At 44.2% G+C, this 21,123-nt stretch overlaps 1 protein-coding gene across 9 annotated transcripts in view; it reads right to left on the bottom strand.

Moving 5' to 3' along the window:
* Nucleotides 1–21,123, bottom strand: part of DLGAP2 (DLG associated protein 2) — a 1,328,681-nt gene that overhangs the window by 251,835 nt on the left and 1,055,723 nt on the right. For all 9 annotated transcript variants that reach the window (XM_077290075.1, XM_077290073.1, XM_077290074.1 and 6 more), the window contains one exon: nucleotides 13–160. In XM_077290075.1, the coding sequence (XP_077146190.1) occupies nucleotides 13–160 (148 nt within the window). The remainder of the gene's footprint in view (nucleotides 1–12; nucleotides 161–21,123) is intronic.

The raw sequence follows: 21,123 nt of genomic DNA on the forward strand, positions 1-21,123 counted from the left end.
AAGGTCTCTAACCTGACTGACACAGCTGGCTTGGCTTAGTGTGCTGACCGCCCTCATGTAGCTCTGGTTCCTTGAACGAAACTTTGGAGAATTATAATTCCCTGAAGGGTCCAGAACTTGACCTGCGATCATTTCACTTGCTGCTTGTAGGTAGCTCTGGCTACACCGCAAGAAAGAGAAATATAATGAAAATATTGTTCAAGTTTATGCAGATAAGACACAAATTTCATATCGAAAATTACATTTCTAAAAATGTATCAAAACAGTCATACAATTTCTTTCTATATTATTGAAGAATACAAGTTGCATTACCTGCAGTGGTTAGTATATAAAGAAATAAGAGCTTTGATAGTAAGCACTGTAGAGAAATATTAGCTATACTTTAAGGCAAATACTGAGATCATTTATGAGAACATTCGGTTTTATAGACATTTATTTTATGTAATATAACTGTCAGGACACAAAATAGCTTTTTCAGTTAGTGAAACAATGCATTAAAATAGTCACAAAATCTCAAATTACTATTGTTTGCAATAGATTGATATTTACATGAAGAATATTTTTGGAAAAAAGTATTTTTAAACATTTAAGGTAAAATCTATTTCAAAACTATTTCCATAAATTCCCCTAAAACACCTTTTTTTCATTAAATATATTAAAGATTCCTGCAAAAAAGTTGAATATATAAAGTGCTAAAATTAAATTTCCCTTCAACTGGTGATCAATAGACCCGATGGAGAACAAATTAAATCAATAAATGATTGCCACACCTCTATTTCTTAAAGGATTAGGCCATACCTGGACCCAGAAATTATGGATCTTTCCTAGATGTGATGCCTCCCTAAGCCGCAGAGGTTGGCACCCTAAGATCACAAGCGTGGCTCCCTCGCTCGTCGACAGCTGTCCCTAATGAACCCTAACCTATTAATTAGTCATGCACCAAGACAAATCAAAAAATATATACAAACTGATAAGACTAGTGTCATATTATGGATAAAAAGTATATATTTTTATCCTGCAATTTTAATATCAAATAATGAAAGTACAATTTTATGACTTTTTAGAGAGGGATTTAATTATGGGGCTTTCCCCTTTCTGCTTCTAATACAAATAGATCACTCCCAAGTCAGTATATTTTTTACACCATTTGTATTCTCCTAATACATTTACATAATTATCCAAATTAGGAACAAATTACTATTATCTAATATTATACATGATCTCCAAAAATAGCCAGCGCTTGATTACTTACACAAAGCTGCACATAGTCCACTTTTTTGAAAATCTTCCTGTATTTGTGGTAAAATTATACCATTACCTTGGAATTAATATGAACCTTACCAGTGTTGGAAAACTATGTGTTATTTATCAAAGCACTGAAACATTTCTCGCTCAGACGATGATGGATATATTGTCAGTAATGTAGAATTGGCGATGACCAAAAGAAGAGGACAAAAAGGTTTACTGAGTGGCTACTGGGATTCATGGAGCCTTCTAGTATTTAGTACACCCCACAACAATTTGCCAAAAAGGACATTCTGTTGTTGAATGTCTATCTCAACTTTTCAGGTACTTTATTTTTAGAGTTGAGCGAATATGTTCGGATTCGGTCGCCAAATCTGAATTTGCCGTTATCGTGCCACATTGGTACACTATTGATAACGAACTTATGTTTGATGATCGGTTCCGAACATATTCCGTAACTTCTACTCCCATTGACTCCAATGGCGCTTGGCTGTGTTCAGCGAATGTTGCAAAAACAATATTCGCTGCCAGGTATGCACTGGGGCCAAAATTCAGCCCTGGCATTTGAAATCATCCCCAAGTACCAGATGGGATATATTACTAATATTACCCTGGATGGAGGAAAGCAAGAATTACTACAAGACCAATATTTCTAATGATACCTGTGGCCTGCTGGGGTAAGTGACGGAGTCAGCGACTTTGTGCTCCATCACAACACTTAACAGTTTAGGTGTCATGAGAACACCCATTCTTTTAACAATGTATAAGACAAGGCAGTCCACGACCAGACCGGCCCTGCTGGCATTTGCTAGAATTGCCAGATGGCCAGTCCGGCCCTGTTCGCTGCTGATCGTAATCGGAACTGAATAATGAAAAACTCGCTCAACTCTATTTATTTTATGCCAATAAATGCATGCATTTTATCCAATCCTTGGAAATAAATAATTTACTTTTTGCTATGCAGTCACAGTAGTCAGATTCTGACACTAAAACGCATTTAGAATCATTATTAAGATATTAGAAGCACATCGATATCACTTTATCATATCACGGCATATATACTTGAAATCAGAAGTGCAAATTTGTATGCAATAAACATAAATTTTGTACATATCCAGTATATATACAGCTTCAACCGATTTCAAGGCTCCAAAAAAGTCATTATTTATATAAATGCCTTGCCTTGGCTACAGTGATAATGAACCCTAATCAGAATCGTATTCAGTAATAATTGATTGAGGAAGAGGAAGTAGCGTGCTAGGCAGCTGCAAGATAAAGGATGAGAAATTGCTCTCTTCATACTAGTTAAAAAGCCATCTTTCATCAGATTGTAGAGTGAAGCAACAGCCTTGTCAAGGCTCGAAGAGGAATAATGCAGCATTAGAAAAATCTGTGCTGCAGAATTACACAGCATAATATATGAATGTTTAAATTCTGGGTAATTGATATTAAATGTTTAATCTTCAATTGTCAGCTCTAGTACCAAATTGTATATTAGATACAAATAACATGTGGTAATAATTAGGCTATTAAAGGGAATCGCTCACCAGGGTTTTTCCACCCTAACTGACAGCAGCATGATGTAGGGCAGAAACCTTGATTTCAATGATGTACTGTGGCTTGTGAAAGTGTTCACCCCCTATACATTTTTGTGTTCTGCTACCTCACTAGCTGGAATTTCACTTTTTTATTGTGAAGAAACAACTAATAGGACAAAATAACTAAAAACTTCAATGTGCATAACTATTCACCCCCTTAAAATCAGTATTTTGTAGAGCCTCCTTTTGCAGGAATTACAGCTGCAAGTCTCTTTGGATAAGTCTCTGTGAGCTCTCCACATTTTGCCACTGGGATTTCTGACCATTCCTCAAAGCAAAACTGCTTCAAGTTAGTTGGTTTTCTCTGGTAAACAGCAATCTTCAAGTCTGACCACAGATTCTCAATTAAATTAAGGTCTGGGCTTTGACTAGGCCACTCCAAAACATTTACACGTTTCCCCTTAAACCACTCGAGTGTTGCTTGAGCAGTATGCTTTGGGTCATTGTCTTGTTGGAAAATGAACCTCAGTCCCAGTCTCAAATGTCTGACACACTGAAACAGGTTTTGCTCAAGAATATCCCTGTATTTCGCATCATCTTTCTTCCGCTCAACTTGGATCATTTTCCCAGTCCCACATGCCGCAAAACATTCCCAGAGTACGAAGCCGCAACCACCATGTTTCACTGTGGGGGTGGTATTCTTGGAATGATGAACTGTGCTGATTTGGCGTCAGAAATCGCGTTTTTTCCTATCGCCACGACAGCACCCACAACGAGAGAGAGGGGATCCGCCCACCTTCCGGACAGGAACCTACAGGTTAAAAAGGGGCGGTCCCCCTCGCCCTCCAGTTTGGGTTCCTGTCCGGACAGCGGGAGCCTACAGGTTTTTTCGTTCACTTACCCGGGTCCGCCAAGCCTCTGTGCGGTGTCCAGGTGAGAACGGCAGAGTCGGGGGCCCGGAAGCAGCGTCGGGGGAGTCCTGTTTCCAGCTTTCCCCCACGTTTGGCAAGGAGCGGCAGGACCGAGCGGTCGAGGTGGTGTTCCCGGGGGAAGGCACGCCACCCCAGGTCGTCCACGCGCGCGACGCTGCGGGAGCAGGTCGGCGCTTATGACCCGGAAGTGATCTAACGACTTCCGGAGGAGGCCGGGAGGAGGAGCGCGGGACCTTTGAAAATAGGCAGCGCTTGGTGAGTGGTGTGCGGCAACATGTCTTCCACAGGAGATGCCGAACACCGACAGTTAGGAGAAAGGAGCAGCAGCAGATCTCGTAGTGGAGATGTGGCACGTGGACAGCAGGACCCTGGCACGTCACGTCTCACCTCACCCCCTCAGAAACCGGTACTCTAAGGTCATCAGCAGTGGTGAGTTTAAAATCTGAACCATTGACTGATGCAACTGTCTTCTATACTATGCTTTGTTATAGGGGAAGAAGGTCTCAAAGTCTAAACACAGTGTGCGTTATGCACAGAACCACTACCTGACACCTATTTAAAGAGATTATGTCAGACGTGTATATGCCATACGTTAGAAGAAGAGGCCCCCCTCCGTGTATCAGATTTGAGGGAAGTAATTAGGGAAGAAATTAAATCGTCCCTTAGATCTAGATGGCATGAGAAGAGTAGTGTGGAAATAGTATCCGATTCCAGCCCTTCGTTGCAAGAGGGCGAGTGCTCGGAGAGCCCATCACCATCTTCCTCAGATGAGGAGGGAATGCCTTGCTTTTCCACCGACAATATGGAGACTTTAATTAAGGCTGTCCGTGCAACTATGGGTATGGCAGAGAGTAAAGAACCGAAAACAACCCAGGAGATCATGTTCGCAGGGCTCAGCCAGAGAAATCGGAAAGCTTTCCCGGTGGTAGATACCATTAAGGATCTGGTCAAACGGGAGTGGGACAAGCTGGATAAAGGGTTCTTAACTTCGGCCGCAAAAAGAAGGTACCCCTTTGAGGATGACACCTTATCCCAGTGGATGAAGATCCCAAAAGTAGATGCGGCAGTAGCCTCTACCTCGAAAACAGCCTCGCTACCATTAGAGGATGTAGGACTCCTTAAAGATCCTTCAGACAGAAAGGCTGACATGCTTCTTAAAAAGTTGTGGGAAGCATCATCTGGAGCCTTTAAACCTGCAATCACAGGCACCTGTACGGCGAGATCTGTTATGGTCTGGGTAACTCAGCTGGAAGAACAGCTTAAAGCTAAAGTACCCAGGGATAAATTGTTAAACTCCCTGTCTCAGGTCAGAGAAGGAGCGGCTTATCTAGCGGATGCCTCGATTGATTCCCTGAAATTGGCTGCAAGATCGGCGGGTCTCTCGAATGCAGCCCGACGGGCACTTTGGCTAAAGACCTGGAAGGGTGATGCTCAGGCAAAAGCCAAATTGTGCTCCATTCCGTGTAGGGGTGAGTACCTATTCGGCCCGGTGCTGGATGACATCCTTGCAAAAGCAGAAGACAGAAAAAAGGGATTTCCTAAAATATTTAATCCCACTTTTAGGAATGCCTTCCGGAGGCGCATGCCCTTCAGGAAATTCCAGTCAGACCAGCAGGGATATAATCGTGACTGGGAGACGTCGGATCAAAAGAAGAAAGGTGGATACTATAAGAACCCTTCATCTTTCTCAAGACGTAGACGTAATTACAAATAAAACAGATCTACCAGTAGGGGGAAGACTAAGGTTCTTCTCAGCGGAATGGAAAAGGATAACTTCTAGTGCCTGGATAATGGGGGTAGTCGAGTCAGGATTAAAATTAGAATTTTTGAGAACTCCCCCAAATCATTTTGTTGTAACATCGCTGGACACTCCGGCCCAACAACAGGCCTTAGAATTAGAGATTCAACAATTGCTTACAAAGCGAGTTATTGAAGAGGTACCAAAACATCAGGAGAAAACGGGTTTTTATTCTCCTCTATTCTTAATCTCTAAACCTGATGGGTCCTTTAGGACTATCATAAATTTGCGTAAATTGAATAAATATCTTCAGTACCACGCTTTTAAGATGGAATCCATTAAATCAACAACTAAGCTTTTATTTCCTAGGTGCTACATGTCGGTTTTGGATCTAAAAGATGCGTACTACCATCTTCCAGTTCACAGAAATCACCAGCAATTCCTCAGGATGGCAGTATGGGTAAACCATCAGATTAAACATTTCCAATTTTTAGCAATGCCCTTTGGCCTGTCCATGGCTCCTAGAGTTTTTACAAAGGTTGTTTCGGAAGTAATGGTCCATATCAGGGAAAAGGAAACCCTTGTAGTGCCCTATCTAGACGATTTTTTAATAGTTGGAAATTCAATTGCTCAGTGTACATCTAGGGTAAATGCCATAATATCATCCTTACAGGAACTCGGATGGATAATCAACTGGAAAAAGTCAAAACTGGAACCCACAAGACGTCAAATGTTCTTAGGAGTTCTTCTAGACTCAGAAAATCAGTCATCCTTCCTACCAGAAGAGAAGAAGCAGAAAATCATTCAAAGAGTCACGGCCGTAAGGAAAGCTCCAAACTTAAGTTTAAGAGACGCAATGTCTCTGCTAGGATCTTTGACTGCATGTATATCGGCGGTGAGATGGGCTCAGGCTCATACCCGAATGCTTCAATACGAAGTTCTTCAGGCAGAAAAAGATCTTCACGGTGCTCTGAGCAGAAGGTTCAGTCTATCAACCGCCACTCTTCACGATCTGAGATGGTGGCTCAATCTAGCACATTTATCAAAAGGAGTTCTCTGGACCATCACTCCGGACAACATAGTTACAACAGATGCCAGTCCGTTCGGTTGGGGAGCCCATATGGGAGACAGTCTAACCCAGGGGCGTTGGTCGACTCAAGAGCCTCAAATCTAAGAGAGCTTGCTGCAGTCAATCAGGCTCTTCTTTGCTTACTACCATCCCTGAGGAATTCGCATGTACAAATACAAACAGACAATATGACTGTGGTGGCCTACATCAATCATCAGGGGGGGACAAGATCACGATCCCTAATGATCACTACAGCACAGATATGGTCTCTGGCCGAGAATCACTTACAATCCCTGTCGCCGGTTCATATAAAAGGGGAGCTCAATATAGAGGCGGACTACCTCAGTCGCCATTCCCTTCGTCAGGGAGAGTGGTCCCTAAACCAACACATATTCGATCAAATAGTCAATCTGTGGGGATTACCGATAATAGATCTGTTTGCCACCAGGGAGAACAGGAAGGTCAGGAGGTTCGCATCCTTACACATAGCAGACCAACCATTCATAGTGGATTCCCTTCGTGTCCGTTGGGACTTCCAGCTGGCATACGCCTTTCCCCCTATGTGTCTAATTCCGATAGTTCTCAGGAAGATCCGGGAGGAAAGAGCCAGAGTGATTTTAATCGCCCCCTTCTGGCCCAGGAGGCCTTGGTTTTCTCTCCTCAGGACAATGTCTGTGACCGATCCCTGGGTATTGCAAGTGGTTCCGGAACTCCTTTCTCAAGGTCCATTTCGTCATCCAAATTTGGAGACTCTTCACTTAACGGCTTGGAACTTGAGAGGGAGCTTCTGAAGGAGAGGGGGTTCTCTAGTGCTTTAATAGCTACCTTATTGAAAAGCAGGAAGGAGGTTACTACAAAGATTTATACAAAAATTTGGAAAAAATTCCTTATGTTTTATCAGCAACCATTAGGAGATAATGCTCCAATTTCAGCTATTTTAGAATTTCTTCAGAAAGGCTGGGAATTGGGTTTAGCAGTCAACACTCTGAGAGTTCATGTTTCAGCCTTGGGAGCTCTATATAACAGTGATATAGCTGGTAATAGATGGGTTGCTAGGTTTATTAAGGCATGTCAGCGTTCTAACCCAATCCATATTACAAGAGTACCCCCTTGGGACCTAAATTTGGTGCTTGAGGCATTGACCGAACCTCCTTTTGAGCCATTAGATTCTATTTCGATAAAAAATTTAACCTTAAAGACAGCCCTACTCTTAGCATTAACGTCTGCCAGGAGGGTCAGTGATATACATGCGTTATCAGTAGATCCTCCCTATCTAATAATTCTCCAGGATAAGATTGTCTTAAAACCTGATCCTGCATACTTGCCAAAAGTAGCAACTAAATTTCATAGAAGTCAGGAGATTTATTTACCATCTTTCTATGAAAATCCAGGTTCAGAAGAGGAGAAGAAATATCATACCCTAGATGTTAGGAGGGCAATATTAGAGTACCTGGATAGGACACAAAGCTGGAGACAGAGTAGGGCTCTGTTTATTTCTTTCCAGAATCGGAAAAAGGGTTCTGGTGTCACGAAGAACTCTATCACTAGATGGATTAGAGAAGCGATATGTCTTGCCTACTCTGCCAGGGGAATAACACCACCAGAAGGCATCAGGGCGCACTCCACTCGGGCCATGGCATCATCCTGGGCGGAGAAGGCAGATGTCCCCATTGAAATGATATGTAAGGCGGCAACTTGGTCATCACCTTCCACCTTTTATAAACACTATCGCCTTGATCTATCTGCAAATTCCAGCTTACAGTTTGGCCGTTCAGTACTTAGTGCTGTGGTCCCTCCCAGTTAAATAGTCTTTGAAAGTCTCTCGTTGTGGGTGCTGTCGTGGCAATAGGAAAACCGGTTTTTACGTACCGGTAATAGGATTTTACAGAGTCCACAACAGCACCCATACATTCCCCCCCCCCGTATTTGGTTACTTATTCCTGCACTCTGTTGGAAGGGGTGCCTTAGAGATCACTCTATAGAGGTGGTGGTATTTAGTAGTGTTTAAGATAATATTGTCATGTACTGATTCATTGGCGGTATCCCTTGTACTCTGGAACACAAACTGGAGGGCGAGGGGGACTGCCCCTTTTTAACTTGTAGGTTCCTGTCCGGAAGGTGGGCGGATCCCCTCTCTCTCGTTGTGGGTGCTGTCGTGGACTCTGAAAAATCCTATTACCGGTACGTAAAAACCGGTATCTTGGTGGCCAAAAAGTTCAATATTTGTCTCACCTGACCATAGCACTTTCCTCCATACATTTGGAGAGTCTCCTACATGTTTTTTTGTCAAACTCAATAAGAGTCTTAGAATTTTTGTGTGTAAGTAAAGGCTTTTTTTCTGCCCACTCTTCCATAAAGGCCACCTCTATAGAGTGTACGACTTACTGTTTTCAGATGGACAGATACTCCTGTCTCTGTTTGTGAACTCTGCAGCTCCATCAGGGATACCTTTGGTCTCTATACTGACTCTCTGATTTATGTCCTCCTTGCTGGCTGAAAGGGCAGCCCTCCCTTGGCAGGTTGGTTGTGTTATCATGTTATGTTCATGATAATGGATTTGTTGGTGCTCTGGGGGATCATCAGAGATTGGGATATTTTTTATAACCCAACTCTGATGGTGTTGCAGCCTCTGTGGCCTTTCAGAAAAGGTGTGTCTATACTGACAGACCATGTGACACTTAGATTGTGTAGTGCCGGCATCCTTGCACAGTTCCCTCCTTCCCCTGGCAGGGATGCCATCACTCACCACTGTAGCCTCCAACACGCAATTCCTCCTCCTTCTGGTGCTGCCCAAGGTCTGCCTGCACTTGCCGAGTCCACAGGTATACCAGCCTTACCTGCTTGCACCTGCCAATGCCCATCTGTATACCAGCTGTACCTGCCTGCACCTGTCAGTGACTGCCTGTGTATCAGCCATATCTGCCTTCACCTGCCAGTGCCCGCCTGTATACCAGCTGTTCCTGTCTGCACATGTCAGTGCCCGCTTGCATTCCAGCTGTCCCTGCCAGCACCTGCTGCTTCTGTGTTCCTGCCATGCCTGCCTGGCCCAGCTGAACCTTCCCTTCTATGCCATTCCAGATTCTTGCCCATTGGGGGGCAGCTGTCCCGCATCTGAGGTGGTTCTTATTTCACCAACTCAGACTATTTAATGCTGATGCACCACACACAAATCGCATTACAAAAATATTTAAACACAAGTTCTAAAGTAACAAAATGGGTAAAAGCCAAGGGGGGTTAATACATTTCCAAGACACTGGATTACTTACATTACTGGGTGCTGGAATTTTGATTCAAACTGTTTTATCTGAGGCACATCTAGCAGTTCTATGAATGCTGAGCCCTGTATTACCCCATCCACACCACTGATTGGCCGCTTTCTGCCTACATACAGCATACACAGAAAGCTGCCAATCAGTGGTGGGGGTGTGGTTGGACTACCTGGTATCAGGCCTGTTTATTCTCTAGTGATAATTTCCTGCTAATAAAAGGGTGATTTTATGAAAATTGTACCAAGCAGCCCAGTAAGTGACGCATTACTGGAATCGGTATCTCTGTCCCTACATTATGCTACTCTCAGACTTGGTGTAAAAAATCTGGTGACAGAATCCATTTTAAAGTAAATGAAGCAATTTTTGTTAGCACAGGCCTATTGGAAACAAAATAGTCATGGGAAAGCATGTTATGTATGCTTTAAATGCCATTTTTGAGAGATGTGCACCACAAATTTTTTTGGTATCAGTGATTTATTAATTTTTATACCTGGCCTCTTACCAACCAAGGCCAGTCTATTCTTTGCTGTCTGTTACAGTGACAGGTGATGTCTATAATGTATTTCTTGATTACCATGGCTAGCTGCTATGGCTAATAAACATCCCTTTGGGTGAATTTGATTTTCCTGAGTGGTACATTATATTTTTTAGCATTTATGGCTTTAATAGGGAGATAAAAATAAGGAGATTCGAGGGTTATTCAGTATCTGAACATAAAGCCTGTTCTAATGTTGATGAGGAGAGACGCATATTACCATGCATAACTCCTAAATATCACTATGGAACAGCTGGCTGTGCACAATGTAGTCTAAATCTGCCAATGCTTGCATTTGCCTACAGAGAATGGGAATATTAGTTTTCATTTACTTCCATAGAAGATAAGCCATCGTCAGAGTTCTGTAGCAATCAGAATTGCATGCGCCAACCCCAAGCAGATCCAAAAAATACATTGTTTCTGTGCTGCATTTATTGCACATAAGTTAATTTGCTTCATAAGGGATATAATAAATTAAATATCTTCAGTTTTACCTACCTTGACAATACAACTAAATTGTTTCTTTTTTTGCTTGCTTTTTAGTCTTTTTTTTAGCAGGGATGATTACTTATATTCAATCTATAAAAATCTACCGTCTTTCTAGTTGTGCTATAAAGTATTTACCGTACTTTAATAATAAATTATATAAATATGATTCATGCTCTGTACATCATTTCTCCCTAGTGCCTGACAAGAGAATATTAGGTAATAAGAAATTTTAGTAGTATATGTGGGTACATACAGGTAATTCATACAATCTTACAATTTGATGTTGATGTAAGGTTCTTTGACAATCCCATTGGGCACAGAGCTGAGATGGCTGACCGTATGCACCATAAAGATGCTTTTGGATTTCATTCTAAGAAATGTATGTTTTCGTGTTGTTTTTATACATGATGGCTCAAAACACAAGTTTTTCTCGCCAAATAGTGTCTTTCTAAGCCAATGGAATGGCATAATAATGGCATTTCTAAGAGCTACGAGAGGGAAGATAAGATAGTGCTACCTACTATATCAGATCAATGGTCTACAACCTTTCTTACATTGAGAGCCGCATTCAAGGGTGGGCTGTACCGGGTTACAGAGGGGTATATACCCCCTTGGCCAATCCCCCAGTAGCTGTATAGGTTTGGTCGGTCACCAGCTGCTTCACTGGCTGAGCCGACACTGTCTTAAATGTGTAAGGTGTGCCGGCCCGGCCGCATCACAGTACAGCCGATATGGCTGAGTGCAGGATACTGTGCGCGTCCTTGTCTGCTAAAATGAGGTCATGCAGCACACCCTGCACGGTTACCTTCCCACCAGAGAAGAGCAGCCATCAAGGCTCCAACACGGGGAGGACACAATCTAGGAAGGGAGTGCTGTGATGCCGGCTTCCCTGGTCATTGGAAGTAAAGCATTCCCAATACTTGTGTATACATGTTTTTGTATAGCTATGTATGTGTGTGTTTAAATATATATAATATGTATGGGTATATGTACATGTCTGTTTTTGTAAATATCTGTGTACGTGTCTGTATTTTTTCTGTGTAGGTGGCTATCTGCATATGTGTATATCTGAGTATATGTCTGTAAATCTGGATATGTATGTTTGTAAGATGTTCTTGTATTTCATAGTGTACTGTGTTGTGTATGTGTAAAAACAATTGTATCTTGAGAGCACATTTACTAACTCTACAAGGGTCTTTCACATCCTTTTTTCCATTTGTCTCTTCACGTTTAGGAACAGACAAGTGAAATTAAACCCTTTGCACACCTCAATGTAACTGTGTCACCATAAGAGAGTGCTTGTATGGAGCAGGTATATGAGCTGAGCCCGCTTAATACCGGGCAGATGTTGGCTGTGAAACAAAGCCAGCATCTGCCTGTAACAGCAGCGATCAGAGCTCGACTCAATTGCTGCTCTTTAAGTATCTAAATGTCGTTGTCAAATACTGACAGCGGCATTTAAATTGCGAGATGGCCGGTGCATGCACTCACCAGCTCCTGTCGGCTTTCCCTATGATGTAGTTGTGGAATTCTGATGAGTTGCTGTCATGTTTATCCTCCCATGAAGCCTGGCCTGAGGCTGAAGCTCCTAAAAAGACGTCAATTTCACTATGTACGGCAGCATTTAGTACAATTGGAATTACAAGATTTAAAATAAATCATAGAATCATAGAATGGTAGAGTTGGAAGGGACCTCCTGGGTCATCTGTTCCAACCCCCTGCTCAAAGCAGGATTCACGAAATCATCCCAGACAGGTTTCTGTCCAGCCTCTGTTGGAAGACTTCCATGGAAGGAGAACTCGCCACCTCTCGTGGCAGCCTGTTCCACTCATTGATCACCCTCACTGTCAAAAAGATTTTTCTAATATCTAATTTGTGTCTCCTCCCATTGCTTCTAGTCTTTCCTTGTGCAATAAATACTGTAAAAGACAAATGGATTTCTGCAAGACAGATGTCAGCATAGCCTGAAAGTGAATTTACGCTGCCCGTTTATCCTAGGAACCATTTTTTTCCTCTAATTTTGCAGTGTAACAGGCTGACAATCAGCCAACAAGCTAACAGTGTTTGTTGAGTTGTAAATTTTTTAAGCTTGCTTAAAAATGTTCACTCTTGGCAGCACATCGTCCTGTGTAAACAGTAATGTGCTGTTGAGAATAACGTTAGCCTATGCACATAGATCAACCTATTACTGATCGCTATGTGCTTATAGAAAAAGCAGTCGGCCTGTCTAAATAAACTATTAAATGAATACCCATCGGTTTGTCTGTAGTTGATCGGAGGCTGTCTAATGCCGCATGTCGTACAATGTAAGCCCACCTTTCTACTCACATTATGATCTTGTATTGGCCAGGCATGTACACTTGAAGTCATACACAAAGTGTTTAATGTACTACTCTACAGAGCCATATACAGTAAGGGCCAGAAAGCACATCTACTCATATGTTTGACTTTATTTATGCCGGGTATGACATTTCTTTATAATAGTATAGTAAAGCGCACCATATACCACACTGTAACTGGAGTAAAGATACTGGGACAAAGCGTATCTGTACAATCCGAGATTATAACAACGACTCGGTATGGCAGAGGGCTAAGTTTGAATACATTTTTGGTGGTTTTTCACATGTATTCGCTTGGCTGATGATGAGTATTTGGAATGTAGGAAACCCCCTATTCTAGATTAGTACCACATTTTTCTACGTATAAGGTTTCCTATATACAAGGGTGTGCATTTTCAGTATACATTAAATGCATCTTATATGGATTTGTTTGTACTGTTTCACATTGGCGGTAGCTACACATTGTTCTGACTGGACAACATTACAACTTTATGGGAACCTGTCACCTCTAGAAACCCTATTTACTTGTAGGTATAAGGATAATCTGCAGGTAAACAGTGTGTAATCCCTTTGTAGCTGGATTACTGGAAGACCAGAAAAATGAAGAAAATAAGGTTTTATTCTCACTGCCGCCACTTTCTTCCAGTCATCAGGGCAGTAAAGGGAGCTGTTACAGTCATATCTCACTATACAGTGGGAGCAACTCTAATCATTGCCCGGCACAATGATTGATAGACAATAGTGACAAGCAAGTGTACTCATTGCCCGGGTGTTCCAGAGCACGCTCGAGTGACCTCCGAGTATTTATGACTGCTCGGAGATTAAGTTTTCATTGCGGCAGCTGAATGATTTACAGCTACTAGCCTGCTTGATTACATGTGGGGATTCCCTAGCAACCAGGCAACCCCCACATGTACTCAGCCTGGCTAGTAGCTGTAAATCATTCAGCTGCCGATGAAAACTCAGAGCAGTCATAAATACTCGGAGGTCACCCGAGCGTTCTCGGGAACACCCAAGCAACGAGTACACTCGCTCATCACGAATAGACAACCCTGCAGTATGTGTGTTTGCAGCTGTGTGTTATTTCAATGCAATCATGGTGTAGCTCCCTGCATTGTCCCTATGACTGGAACCAAGCAGCAGCAAAAAGATTAAGACTTAACCCCTTAGTGACTGAGCCAATTTTGACATTAATGAATTTTACCACTTTATATGGTAACTAGATGGCAGCCCGATTCTAAAGAATCGGGAGTCTAGAATCCATATATACTTTATTTATTCAAATGTAAGAATAATTTGGTGGGCGGGGACCCTCGGCCTCCGATTTGGTGGGCGGGGCCCCACGGCCTCCGATTTGGTGGGCGGGGTCCCTCTGCCTCCGCTTTGGTGGGCGGGGCCGCTCGGCCTTCGATTTGGTGGGCGGGGCTCCTCGGCCTCCGATTTGGTGGGCGGGGCCCCTCGGCCTCCGATTTGGTGGGCGGGGCCCCTTATCCTCCGATTTGGTGGGCGGGGCCCCTCGGCCTCCGATTTGGTGGGCGGGGCCCCTCGGCCTCCGATTTGGTGGGCGGGGCCCCTCGGCCTCCGATTTGGTGGGCGGGGCCCCTCGGCCTCCGATTTGGTGGGCGGGGCCCCTCGGCCTCCCATTTGGTGGGTGGGGCCCCTCGGCCTCCAATTTGGTGGGTGGGGCCCCTCGGCCTCCGATTTGGTGGGCGGGGACCCTCGGCCTCCGATTTGGTGGGTGGGGACCCTCGGCCTCCGATTTGGTGGGCGGGGCCCCTCGGCCTCCGATTTGGTGGGCGGGGCCCCTCGGCCTCCGCTTTGGTGGGCGGGGCCCCTCGGCCTCCGCTTTGGTGGGCAAGGCCGGGCCCCTCGGCCTCCGCTTTGGTGGGCGGGGCCGCTCGGCCTTCGATTTGGTGGGCGGGGCTCCTCGGCCTCCGATTTGGTTGGCGGGGCCCCTCGGCCTCCGATTTGGTGGGCGGGGACCCTCGGCCTCCGATTTGGTGGGCGGGGACCCTCGGCCTCCGATTTGGTGGGCGGGGCCCCTCGGCCTCCGATTTGGTGGGCGGGGCCCCTCGGCCTCCGATTTGGTGGGCGGGGTCCCTCCTCCTCCGATTTGGTGGGCGGGGACCCTCGGCCTCCGCTTTCGTGGGCGGGGCCCCTCGACCTTCGATTTGGTGGGCGGGGACCCTCGGCCTCCGATTTGGTGGGCGGGGACCCTCGGCCTCCGATTTGGTGGGTGGGGCCCCTCGGCCTCCGATTTGGTGGGCGGGGCCCCTCGGCCTCCGATTTGGATGGTGTGGACCCTCGGCCTCCGATTTGGTGGGCGGGGACCCTCGGCCTCCGATTTGGTGGGCGGGGACCCTCGGCCTCCGATTTGGTAGGCGGGGCCCCTCGGCCTCCGATTTGGTGGGCGGGGACCCTCGGCCTCCGATTTGGTGGGCGGGGACCCTCGGCCTCCGATTTGGTGGGCGGGGACCCTCGGCCTCCGATTTGGTGGGCGGGGACCCTCGGCCTCCGATTTGGTGGGCGGGGACCCTCGGCCTCCGATTTGGTGGGCGGGGCCGCTCGGCCTTCGATTTGGTGGGCGGGGCTCCTCGGCCTCCGATTTGGTTGGCGGGGCCCCTCGGCCTCCGATTTGGTTGGCGGGGCCCCTCAGCCTCCGATTTGGTGTGTGCTCTGCCTGGGGCCACTGTGCTCTGCCTGGGGCCCCATATGCTGCCTGGGGCCCCTGTGCTCTGCCTGGGGCCCCATATACTGCCTGGGGCCCCTGTGCTCTGCCTGGGGCCCCATGTTCTGCCTGGGGCCCCTGTGCTCTGCCTGGGGCCCCTGTGCTCTGCCTGGGGCCCCTGTGCTCTGCCTGGGGCCCCATGTTCTGCCTGGGGCCACTGTGCTCTGCCTGGGGCCACTGTGCTCTGCCTGGGGCCCCATATGCTGCCTGGGGCCCCTGTGCTCTGCCTGGGGCCACTGTGCTCTGCCTGGGGCCCCATAGGCTGCCTGGGACCCCTGTGCTCTGCCTGGGACCACTGTGCTCTGCCTGGGGCCCCATATGCTGCCTGGGGCCCCTGTGCTCTGCCTGGGGCCACTGTGCTCTGCCTGGGGCCCCATATGCTGCCTGGGGCCCCTGTGCTCTGCCTGGGTGTAGGACACTGGTGACGTCACTTATCTCCGGACATTAGCTCCGGACATTAGCTCCGGACATTAGCTCCGGACATTAGCTCCGGACATTACCTCCGGACAAAGCCACGGAAGTTGGCACAAATTGCAGGAAGTAGTATTCTAGGCAATTATATATTAGATAACTCTGGAACGCTTAAACAGATCCCGCTGCATTGTGAGACTGTTTTTTTTCATGACATATTGTACTTCGCGATAGTGGTAACATTTCTGCAATATATCTTAAACTTATATGTAAAAAATGAAAATTTGGCGAAAATTTGAAAAATTTTCAAACTTTTAAGTTTTATGCCCTTAAATCAGAGAGTTGTCACACAAAATAGTTAATGAATAACATTCCCCACATGTCTACTTTACATCAGCAACATTTTTGAAACATAATTTTTTTAGGAAGTTAGAAGGGTTAAAAGTTGACCAGCGATTTCTCATTTTTCCAACAAAGTTTACAAAACCATTTTTTTAGGGACATCATTTTTGAAGTGATTTTGAGGGGCCCATATGACAGAAAATACCCAAAAGTGACATCATTCTAAAAACTGCACTCCTCAAGGTACTCAAAACCACATTCAAGAAGTTTAAGAAGTTTATTAACCCTTCAGATGCTTCACAGGAACTGAAGCAATGTGGAAGTTAAAAATTAACATTTACAGTAACTTTTTTTTCACAAAAAACTTAATTGAAACCTAAACTTTTTTATTTTCACAAGGCTATCAGGAGAAAATTGACAGTACAATTTGTTGTGCAATTTCTCCTGAGTACGCTGATACCCCTTATGTGGGGAAAATCTACTGTTTGCATGCACGGCAGGGCTTCGAAGGGAAGGAGCGCCATTTGACGTTTTGAACGCAAAATTGGCTAGAATTGAGATCGGACACCATTTCACGTTTTTAGAGCCCCTGATGTGCCTAAACAGTGGAAACCCCCACAAGTGACCCCATTTTGGAAACCACATCCCTCAAGGATTTTATCCAAGGGCATACTGAGCATTTTGAACCCACATTTAGAACAAATAATTTGATAACATTATGTTGTCATGTTGAATATGTCATCATAAGTATTGAGCACAAGTGTTCGCTACTCCAGTTTGCATCGGGTGCTCGTGTATGCACCGAATATTGTGGGTGCTCGAGTGACATGCTCGAGTCCCCACCCCACATGTTTCACAACTATTAGACACCCCAAAAAAGTTTGGTGAACCATGATATTCAGTGCATGCATGAGCACCCGATGCAAACTCAAGTAGTGAACACTTTCGCTCAACACTAGCCGTCAGATCGTCATCATTTTTATTTTTACATCTAAAAACCCCCCAATTCTAACTCTAACACAACCCTAACCCAAACCCTAACCTCAAGTCTAATTTTTTTAACTTTACTATTTTTATCTAACTAAGGGGAATACAAAGGGGGATGTGGTTTACAATGTTTTTCTTTTGACCACAGTGATAGGGTCTATCACAGTAGTGATCAAAAGGAACTAATTGGAAAAATTTGCTATTGTTGCTGGGTACTGGCCAGCAGATCTTGGCAGGCGCATGAGTATTTTTTCCAGGAAGATGACGTGGAGGGACGGGGGATGGAACAGGAGGGACAATGGGTTAGATTACGTGCCGTGGATGCTCGTGGGACCTCATTTCTCTCTTCTCTGACATGCTGGATCATATCAGAGGAGAGAGAAATTAATTTTAAATCAGACTTTTTTTTCCGGTGAATAACGGCGATCACATGGCAGGGGATCATAAAATTCGGTCTTGATCATGTTCTCCAGGGTTTTAGCTACCCTCGATGCGATCGCATTATGCCCATGGTCTCCACTGTTCACAAAATAAAGAACAAAAAATATATATTAATCCAATAAATACATTTATGTAAAAAAATAAAATATAATAAAACAGTACACATATTTAGTATCTACACATCCGGAACGACACGGCCTATAAAACTTTCCCACTAGTAAACCTCTTCAGTGAACACCTCAAAAAAGTAAATAAAAAACGAAGCAAAAAACGATCATAGAGCCGAACCAAAAGCGGAATAAAACGCGATCAAACATCATCATGTACCGCGAAAAAACAAGCTGCCATACAGCTCTGTCAGCAGGAAAATTAAAAAAGTTATAGCTGTCAGAATAAAGGCATGCAAAAATAATTATTTTTCTATAAAATAGTTTTTATTGTTTAAAACGCCAAAACATAAAACAAATATAAATGTATCGTTGATACCATACCAAGAATAAAGCTGCCTTATCAATTTTTCCACATGCATAACGGCATAAACCCCACCAAAAAAAACAGTTCTTGAATTGTTTTGTTTTTTTTTTGTTAATTCTGCCTCGCAAAAATTGGAACAGTAAGCGATAAAAAAAAAATGTCATTTGTCCAAAAGTGGTACCAATAAAAATTTCAACTATTTCCGCAAAAAGCAAGCCCTCACATGACTCTGTTGGTCGGAATATGGGCAAAATAATAGCTCCCAAAATATGGAGACGCAAAAACGAGTTTTTTCAATGAAAAGCGTTTTATGTGCGTGACAGCAGCCAAACATAAAATATATAAATCTGGTATCGCTGTAATCGCACAGACTTAAAGAACAAAAGTTCTCTAATCACTTTTGTTGTACGAAAAACAGCGTAAAAAATAAATAAAATCAATTCTTGACCTGCTGTTACGGTATTTTGTTCATTCTGTGTCCCAAAGGTCGCAGTAAAACTTGGCTCATATTTATCCTGTGTTCTGTGCTGAGCGCTTGCACCGGGGTTTCTGTATAAATCTCTGTAGTAAGTGATTCAGACGGAACCCCGGGGAGAAGATTTCCTATAAAGAGGCAGATGAAGCTACTGTGGATGCCATCTGGCCATCTATGATTCTGCTGTGTCCATCTTTTTAGGCGCCCATAAAAGCGCGGTCTGCCAAAGTTTGGTACACTTCTGAAAAGAAAGACAACCCTGAATAGAGGCCAGAGTCCAGAGTAAATCTGCTGCAGCATTATAGTGAATGGATCCCTCTGTGGTTTCATCTGAATCACGTCACTCAGAGATTTAGATGTAAACCCCGATTAAGTGCTCAGCGTAGTGCGCCGCATAAATGTGATCCCAAATGTTATGTAAAATGTTCCCAAAAAAGCTTCAACTCAATCCACAAGAAAAGCAAGTCCCCACTCAGGTCTGTCATCAGTTGACGGAAGTATAGGGAGCGTTCACATTACTGGTAGTACAAAGGCTCTGGAAAAGTGCTACAGCTGCTCACCCCTCAATAGTTATTCAGAAAATTCTGCACTCCCAAATCGCAATGTACTGGGCGCTACAATGGCTGTTTGCAATTTTCACTCAGCAACATCCACTACTGCTTGATTCTGAAAAACACCAGTGGAGTCAAAATCATCACTACACATGTTTATAAATTCCCAAAAGGGTATAATTTCCAAAATGGGCTCACTTAGAGGGGGGATTCTGCTCTTCTAGCATTTAGGGGCTCTGTATATGGAGTCTGCAAACTATTCTAGTAAAATCTGCGCTCCATGAGGAAAATAGCGCTCCATCTCTCCCGAGTCTCGCCGTATGGCTAAACAGTCCTGTATAGCCACATATGGGGTATTTCCAAATTCAGCCGAAATTGTGGAACAAATTTTCCCAGTGTGAAAATGTAAAATCTGGGTCTAAAGCAAAATTTTTGTGGTAAAAATGTAATTATTTTCTCTTCACTGCCTATGGTATAAAATTCTGTGACACACCTGTGGTGTCAATATGATCACTGCACCCATAGATCAATTCATTGAGAGGTGTAGTTTGTAAACTAGGGTCACTTATGGGAGTTCTGCTGTTCTGGCATCTCAGGGGCTATACCAATGTGACATGGCACTCTCAAACCAATCCAGCAAAATCTATACTCTAATATGACGCTTCTTCCCTTCTGAGCTTTGCACTGTGCCTCAAAAGTAGTTTTCAACCCCATATGTGGTATTAGTGTACTCAGGAGAATTTGTATAACACAGTTTGGGTTCCATTTACCCCTGGTACCATTGTGAAAATACAAAAAATTGGGGTCTAAAAGAACATTTTTGTGGGAAAAAAATGTGATTTTGTTATTTTCATGGCTCAACGTTATCATCTTCTGTGAAGCACCTGGGGGTTAAAGGTGCTCACCAAACATCTAAATAAATTCCTTGAGGGGTCTAATTTCCAAAATGAAGCCACTTGTGGGGGGGTCATCTCTAGGCATATCAGGGGCTCTCCAAATGCGACATGACAACCGCAGAACATTCCATCAAAATCTGTCTTCCAAAATGTCACTCCATTCTTTCTGAGCCCTGCCATGCACCCAAACAATAGTCTCCCCCACATATGGGGTATCTGTATAATCCTGAGAAAGTTTTGGGGTACATTTTCTCCTGATATCATTGTGAAAATAAAAAATTTGGTGCTAACATTTTTGTGGGGAAAATGTGATTTTTTTCTATCTTCATCGCTCAATATTATAAACTTTTTTGATGCACCAAGGTACTCACCACACATCTAGATAAGGTCCTTCAGGGGTTTAATATCTAAAATGGGCTCACTTGTGGGGGATTTCCACACTTTAGGCACCCCGGGGTTGTCCAAATGTGACATAGCATCCTATAATGATTCCTGCAAATATTGCATTCAAAAAGTCAAATAGCGCTCTTTCCCTTCTGAGCCCTGCAGTGAACCAAAACAGTAGTTTTCACCCATATATGGGGTATAGGCATAATCAGGAGAAATTGCACAACAAGTCATATGGTGCAATTTCTCCTTGTCACGGGGAGACTAGGTGGGTGAG

This window comes from Ranitomeya variabilis, chromosome 2 (assembly GCF_051348905.1).
Source record: "Ranitomeya variabilis isolate aRanVar5 chromosome 2, aRanVar5.hap1, whole genome shotgun sequence".
In the NCBI taxonomy this organism is placed as follows: domain Eukaryota; kingdom Metazoa; phylum Chordata; class Amphibia; order Anura; family Dendrobatidae; genus Ranitomeya; species Ranitomeya variabilis.